At 41.8% G+C, this 8,576-nt stretch overlaps 1 protein-coding gene across 2 annotated transcripts in view; it reads left to right on the forward strand.

Moving 5' to 3' along the window:
• LOC136612823 (zinc metalloproteinase-disintegrin-like protein H3) overlaps nt 1-2,934 on the forward strand; it is a 39,963-nt gene extending 37,029 nt beyond the window's left edge. For both annotated transcript variants that reach the window (XM_066593523.1, XM_066593524.1), the window contains one exon: nt 570-2,934. In XM_066593523.1, the coding sequence (XP_066449620.1) occupies nt 570-596 (27 nt within the window). In that variant the 3' untranslated portion in view covers nt 597-2,934. The remainder of the gene's footprint in view (nt 1-569) is intronic.
• Nucleotides 2,935-8,576: the final 5,642 nt, after the last annotated feature.

Genomic DNA, 8,576 nt, shown 5'->3' on the forward strand with positions numbered 1-8,576 from the left:
ATTGGATACTTTGTTCTTCATTTGCCTATGGCGCATGGCGACAAAAAAGAACTGTGATTTTAGGGCTATGGAGCTGCTGATAATGCAACCAAAGATATAGTTAAGGCAGGCTTCATTTCCAACGTCTAGGATTCATAGATGGGGGGGGGGGGGGGCGGCAACATGCTTCCTTTAAGTGGCTTGCCTCATGAAGACAGTGATGGCATATCAGTAGAAAGTGCCACCGGTGTCCAAGTTGGGGAGATCTGAAGGCTGGGACCCATTTCTAATTATTAGAACAAAGTGGTAGTGGCACTAGAGAAACAACATACCACTTTCTCACTTGTCAGCAACCGTTGGACATATGGTTCTACCATTATAGCCAATGACCAACTATGCAATCTCTTTGGCAAAAGGCAAGTGACATATTCTTAGCTTACGTAGCACCTCTGCCACTTTGTTCTAATCATCAGTGGGGGTGATAGCAATGCGCTATCAATGTCTGCTATGAGGCAACCCCTTATATATGGCATATGCAAAATATATAAATTATACCACGGTGTTTCATGTCACCTCTCTTCTAATTGCAGGCATTGAAACCTCCTGTCAAGAACTGATATGAAAGATGAGAGAAGAGCGGTGGACGCCATTTCTGTTAGAGAACTTTTTGTATGTTGTTTGTATATTTTTTATATATAGTTTTCTATGACGTAAATTGTCCAGCGTGCACTGAAACACAAACCATAGACATGGATGACTGTACTGTACTATTAAGGGGCCTATGAAGAAGGGCAGTTCAGAGTGGCCCCATCCCTCTTCTCAGTGGTTTGTGTGAACCTCCGTAGGGCCAGGCGCCACAACAGTAAGAAGGAAGGAGCCAGGCCCTATGGCAGAGCTCCTGGGTCCCACCTACCATGTGCCATTTATGACAGTGGTGTCCTCTCATCTAGCAGAGACCTTAGGCACCAGGGCCCAGGTGCAACTTTTAGCGGCTTGTGCTTGGATGAGCCAACATCAAAAGGGGCAACATCTATTCCCGGACAGATCTCAAACTAATGAAAGATGACATGAAAGTTGCTGCAAATTTTCCACTGGTTTCCGGGTTTCTGTCTCTCTAGTTTTGCATTAAAAGGGAAATTCTTATGTCATGTGCAAGATACAATAATGAACACAAATGACGAAGTTGAAGAAAAGGGTGATTTAGCATTTGCTTACGTACCTCAGCTCAATCAATACTTTTAGTGACTCATGTGCCATAAAAGGGTTGTCTTGTCTTCAGAACCATTTTCCATTTACTCTATAAGGACTTCATAGAGCGGGATTTTCCACCCAGGTTTCCCTCAATGTGCCAGAGCAGTGAGCCGCTGACAAACGTGTACTACTGCATATTACCTGTAGTGGCCGCTACAGGACAAACGATTAGGCAAGGCTTTCTGTGATGATACAAGACCTTTAAGACTATGTTCACACGGGACGGAAACACGGCGGAATTTCCAATTATTAAACGTGTAGAAAAATGCAGATTATATTTCGTCTACTGCGTGTAGACGAAATATCACTAAAACTCATTCACTTAGCTGGGATTTCAAAACTCTCTGAGCTGTATGCTGGAAATTCCGTTCCCTGCGAACAAAGGCTAGGGCTGTATTCACAAAGGCGAGTGAAAAACTGACTATTTACTAATTTTATTTCAATTTTCATGCATTTGCTATGCGATTTTCATGCATGATTTACATCCGTTTTTCACTGATCTGTATTTCCGTTTTTTTTTCATGTGGCCCCGTAGTACCGTGCGTTAAAAACAGAGATTGCACTCGCAGACATTTGCATAGCATGTGAGTGGGATCCACTTTTTGAACTCTTCCATTGAAAATAATGGGTAATTCTTTAACAAGAATCCCACAAAAATAGGACGTAAAGTTGTTTTTAAAACTCGGGACTATCAGTCCGAATTAAAAATTGCACGTGTGAGTTCTGCCCATCTCAAACTGACTGAATTCTCGCATGAAAATCGCCCTAAGAAACAAAGTTTTTGAGAAAATACAATATTAATGTTGTTCACACTTTTTTAAAACTTGTTTTGATTTTAAAAAAATGTCCGTTTAATCCCTTTTGAACTTTTTTGGACTTTTAAAAATCCTGCCCCCCAAAAATGTAACATGCAGTCCAGTTTCTTCCGCAAACGATTGGTATCTGATAGTGATGAGATTCATTCCATTGCCTTTCAAGGAGTTGTTCACTTTGATCAGCTTATCATTACGGACTTTTCAGCAAGCCACAGGATGTCCTACTTCTGGGACCCAGTGATCAGGTATAATATGTTGGGGAAATCAGCCAGCAGGTGTTCAGTTTCCCTGCAGCACACCCACAGGAGAAATGAAGCATTACACGGGTCCCATTGAAATTAGTAGGCCTAATATGTAATGTTTAAACATTCTAGGTCCTCCAAAGAGAGAAGGGTGCTCTGTTGTAAAATGATGCATTTTTGCCCCAGTTTGAATTCCATAGAAATGAATGGGACTCCACTGAGTCAATCACTTGTAAAAAAAAGAAAAAAGTGGTCAAAGAAATCAATTGTGTAGAATGTTTTCACCGGCTCTCTTCTATCTTCACTACTAACTCTTCACTGTGATGATCACTACTTTGACACCCAGATTGGTGCCTGCTGTGTATATACAGCTTGTACAGATGTTAATTTAATTTTTATAATATTCCGGGGTTTTGGTGCTGCTTATTACTGTGATTTGGGCATTTGTAATATTTATAAATCTCATTGTCATATTTTCCAGCACAAAACTGCAGGTTGGAAGGTGGCATTTTATATTTTTATATATTTTTCCTCTTATACTTTATAAGTAGAGTGGAAAGCTCTAGATGACTTGGAAAAGCAAATGATTTGTTTTACCTGGTTTTTTGCTGTATGTCTTAAGATGCAATAAACGGCATTCATGATAACTGGACCCGTATTGTGTTTTTCATATGGAGGAATATCTATAAGTAACAATTCATTCAATATTGGCTTCTGTCAGTATTTATGATATATGTAAGCGCATACATGTTCTACAGCATTGCACATACAGTAGATGCTCATCACTTATATTGGTCCCTATCCACATAAGGGCTCAGAATCTACATTCACCTATTGGTGTTTGGGAGGAAATCCACACTAACACAAGGAGAACATACAAACTCCATATAGATGTTGACCCTTGTTCTGATTTGAACCCAGAATTTCCAGTGTTTCAATGGAAGAGTGCAACCACTGAGCCACCATACTGCCCATGACCTCATTATTATTTGTGAAATGGCCTTTTGGTGTGTGTTGAAGTAATAAGGGGTCCTTTAGAACTCTTAGAGCAGCGTTGAGCTTGGTTTCCTGGTCTACAGGACCTCTGGTATTCTTCAGAATCAATGGATGCACATTGATTTTAATGCTTGCGTTGCAATGTTGCATTATCAATGCAAAGTCAACTGATCAATGGAGACCCAGTAGAGGGACCTACTGTTATCAGTCTACAGTGTGAAAAGGGACAAGCTAAGATGGACAACCCCTCTAACACCATGGAAAGAGGCTGGGATGCCTGTAAGAAAAACACTCAATAATAAAAATTATACCCAACACACAGTGCTACAAAATGATCAAATAGAGGTATAATAACCACCAGGGGTGATACCTGAGGAATCACAGAAGATCCAAAGGGTGCTTCACAACACACATGACATAGCTGCAGACATAGTTATCCAATACCAACTAAGCAGCCACCTCCAAAATGGGTCCAAAGGGCCATAACAGGGAAACTAAGACAAAGAATGGAATGAAAGGGCGCTCAGTCAGTATTGGTCCAATAAAAGACCAGATGGACTTACATTGGATTTGGCTTTTTTTTCGGACAGAGGGTATGGGTTTGTCCCTGCCTTCATATATGTAAATCTATAACCTCCTTCCTTCTGACTTCGCCTTATTAGCCTGACACTGATTGAACACTCTGTCACTCCATTGTTTGTGTTCATTTGTCAGTAAAACAGGAATTACTTATATATCTCAAACATATAGTATAGTGTTATACAGAGAATGCCTCACCATCCAGGGGCATAGCTGGGTAGACTGGTGGGGCATTTGCCCTGGTTGCTTTACACGAACAAACCTTAGTCGGTGTTTTAAGATACAGAAAGTTTGGGCAGTAAACTAAATCTTTCCCCCAGGTAAAGTCTGAAAGAATAAAGTCTGCAAAAGTAAACTCTAAAGGGGCCCAATGCGGATCGGTACCCGAATCTCCAGCAGAAGATGATGGATGACTTCCTGGATAAGTTTTCCCTACCATAGCAGGAGGAGGCTACTTTGACTATACTTTTGTATACCAGAACTTACGTTTCCTTAATTCAGTCATAGCGGCGGTCCCACGGGACTTAGAGAGGCGGGGAAAGCCGATTTCTGCTTCTCACATGCTACTTTTCAGCTCTGCAAGTGGGTTTTACTCTATCTCTTAGAGGGGACTCAACACAAAATTGAAATCCACGGGCCATCATGTAGCACATCCATGTCTTCAGATTCAAGTACACTATTGATACACTCTTTGTCCAGCACCTATAAAAAGTTGTCATTTTGCTGCAAAACTCGTGCTGCAGTTCCATTTCAGGCAGATCTGTAAATGATGAGAGTTGTGGTGATTAGATGGAAGGTCTTGTCACTGGAGGCCCTAAAAGTGGTTCCCCCCCTTGGCCTATAAGAGGCTCTCGGAGGCCCCTTGTGTGTAGTGACCTCTTCTTTCGCTTGTGTTGAATTCATTGACATCCAACTGCTGAGCAATTAAGCCATTGTGCCATCCATATTACTAAATATAAAACAACTGGACATACTATAGCTCAATATGACAGGGTTGGGCATGAAGGTATGCTTAAATGGGTATTCCTATCTGAGATTTTCATGGCATATCCACAGGATACACCATAAATGTCTGAAGATGCAGTTCCACCTCTGGAATCCTTGCATATCTCTTGTTCTAGCCTCCACTACCGCTAGCCAGAAACAGCCAAGTGGGCAGTACTATGCTGTTTCCAGAGCTCCCATAAAAATCAATGGGAGTTTGAGAAACGATGTAGCACAGGGAGCTATGCCATTGCCGTAACATGACAGCTAGAAAAATGCATAGCTTAAAGGGCTATACTGTTTCCGTAACTCCCATCTCCTTCTATTGGAGTTACAGATACAGCGTAAGACAACCGCACTTGACTGTTTCTGTAATCCTGAGGATCCTTGGCTGCCGCATACAGGCAGTATGGGCTTCTCATCACGGACACAATTACAGCTGAATGGGCTCCAGGACAAACTTTGGCCATGGGACAACTCAGCTTTGGCATTGCTAGGATCTATATACATAGAGGGAGTCTGCAGTACTTTTGAGTTATTGTAGTACAATTAAAACTATTTTTCTTCTCCATCTGGCCCCAACAGCCATGATGACTTCTTTTAGACACAACTCATCTCTGCAGAATTTAACAGACAGACATCTTTGGCTCCTCGCTTTTCCAGCACAACTCAATCCTTTTTCACCTCTACACAAACAGTCCTTTGATAGTACCTAAAATTGTAATAATGCTCCCTTTGGTTACTCACAAAGCAATAGTGTCTGCCAAAATTTAACAGTGCCACCTTTATGCCCCATTCAGTAATAGTGCCCCCCATTCAGTATTAGTGCATCATTTGTGCCCCCATACAGAAATGGTGCACTAATATACTATTAAGGCCCTTTTTGTGTCCCCAAACAGTAATAGTGCTCAGATGTAGTGCCTTTTTGTGCCCTCATACAGCAATAGGGTCCCTTTTGTGCCCCCATATAGCAATAGTGCCCCTATACATTATCAGTGTCCCCATTGTACTGCCATACAGTAATAGTGCCTCCAATGAGCCTCATATAGTAAGAGTGTCTCCAATGTGTCCTCAAATAGTAGTAGTGACCCCATATAGTAACAGTGCTCTTTTATGTGCCCCTATATAGTAATAGTGCCCTTAATGTGTCCTCATATACAGTGGGTCCGGAAAGTGTTCTGATCCTTTCACTTCTGTTACATTTTGTTATGCTGCGGTCTTGTGCAAATAAAAAGAAAAATATAGCATCATTCTGCACTCAGCACCTCATCATGACAAAGTGAGAACAGAATGTTAGACATTTTGGTAAACTTTTTTAAAATGAAAAACTACCATTTTGCATTGACATCAGTATTCACACCCCGCACTCAGTACTTATTTGAAGCCCCTTTGGCAGTGATTGCAGCCTCCAGTCTTCTTGGATAAGATGCCACAAGGTTTACACATCTGAATTTGGGGATTTTCTGCCATTCTTCTCTGCAGATCCTCTCAAGCTCTATCTTGTTACATTAGGGCCGTCTGTGGACAGATATTATCAGGTCTCTCCAGAGATGTTTGATTGCCCCATTCAAGGCTCTGACTGGGCCAGTCAAGGACATTCGCAGGGTTGTCCTTAAGCCCCTCCTGTGTTATGCCAATGTAAAGTCTTACAAAGATTTCTAACATTCTGTTCTAACTTTGTCATTATGGGGTATTCAGTGCAGAATGATGGGGAAAAACTTAATTTGTATAAGGCCACAACATAACAAAATATTTAAAAAAATGAGAGGGGCTGGAAACTTTCCAAACCCACTGTAGTAGTAGTCCCCATAATGCACCCCTATATATTAACAATGCTACCACTGTGCCAATTAAGACAAAACCAGAAACTCACCAGCAATGCTGGGATCGCTGCCTGGTTGGTGGAGTCCGGTGCTGGTTTCAGACATGGTTCTGCACCTTCTAGCTCAGTAGGTGTGACGCAATGTATTCACATCTGTGGATGATTAGTTCTCTATTTAGCTGGGATTGAGAGGAAGCTAAGGTGCTGTAAATTGTCAGTTGCTCGTTGTCTGAGCTGGCAGTTAGTGGCTCCCGTGGACAGCGTGGTGTCCACTGTTCCTTACATCGGACGGCTTTGTGTGCTGTGGCTTATTCTACTAAAGCTAAGTACTGTGTTTTATTTTGTTTGTCCTTTATTAGTTTGGCCAAGTATCGTTACTTAGGTCCCAGGAACGAGTGCAGGACAGCATCTATCGACCCGATCAGTCTGCTCTGTTAGGCAGGGCTCTTTCCCTCGTTCATTACGTATTTAGGGAAAGACTTCGCATTTATTATTTGTCAGTTTGTTTTGGCCGCCGCACTGTGAGCAATTATTGAGCACATCTGCAGGTGCTTATCCAGCACGTCCCTTGCAGACGTAACACAACCATTACCAAGATGGGTCTTCTTCCTCTGCTGCAGACTGGTACAAGTGGTGCAGTGCAGTAATTTTATTTGTATCATGTTGCCTGAGCTGGCAGGAAGCCTGACAGTTTCTGAGTCACGGTCAATGCAAGTGTCAGGGCCAGGAGCTGATGGCTTTACTGCAGGGACTTAGTTTTCAACTGGACCCATGTCATGAAGATGTAGATGTTCAAAAACTGCACTCACTTGTCGATCTAGGCAGGCTTCCTTCTCCTTTGAGTCCAGTCACAGTCACACCTGTTATGACCACAATCGCTACAACCATGTTTCTCAAGGGGCCATTCTAGAGAAGATAGGAGTCCCAGAGGTGGGACCTGTATCTATCAGTCTTTTATAGCATATCCAATGTTTGTGCCATGAAACTCTCAGATGCAAAAAAAAACTTGGAACATTTTGCCCGGGCAATGAAAAGACGCACAAGGCAAAAAAAACCAAGCACTTCAACTGTTCCTCTCATGATATGAAAGCCAACAAACCTGACACAAGCTCAACACTGGACTGAGCTTATGCAAAAAATTTACATCTGTTTTAAAAAGTTACAAATGGCAAATGTATCCTAAAATATACTCCAAGTAAAGCACAGAGAGAAAATATCTAGATAAGGCGCAAAACACCCGGAATAAGGCAAAGTAAATCTGGAGAGAAGGTGTTAAAGAATCAAAATGGTGCAAATGGTGTAGTTAAAAATCGGCCACAAATTTTTAATTTTTCTGTCTATTGTCATATGGTGAGTTTCACATATTCGCATATTAATCAGGCTTACCTAAAGTGATAAAAGTAGATATACATGCAAGATATCAAAAGACATCCAAGATATCAAGAAATACAACATCGTGCAAGACAAGTAGGGTCAAAAGATACAAACAGGATATAAAAATAGTGTATCTGCATTTCAATGGGTTCCCTCGCATTCTGCGTTTATGCGCACGCTTCTGTTGGGGGAAAAAATACACATTTTTTATTTTTATTTGCATTTGTGCACCCAATGCTCAATATGAGAGATCCGCAAATAAAGCCGCCCATAAGGAAGCATGGGTTTCCACAAACGAATTAAAGCATGTGGATTTGTTTTGTGGACAGAAAGGTCGCAGCATGCCCCATTACAGTGCGGTTCCCACACGAACGGCTTCAATTGAAATCAAACAGTTCACTCTAAGACACAAGGCAATGCATAACAACACAGAGCAGGACTGTTCATACATCTCATGTCCGGCCACCTGCACAGACACACAGAACATGACGCTTGTAAGGAATGTGGACGACGATCCACTGGGTTAACCTACCG

This window comes from Eleutherodactylus coqui, chromosome 2 (assembly GCF_035609145.1).
Source record: "Eleutherodactylus coqui strain aEleCoq1 chromosome 2, aEleCoq1.hap1, whole genome shotgun sequence".
Taxonomy (NCBI): Eukaryota; Metazoa; Chordata; class Amphibia; order Anura; family Eleutherodactylidae; genus Eleutherodactylus; species Eleutherodactylus coqui.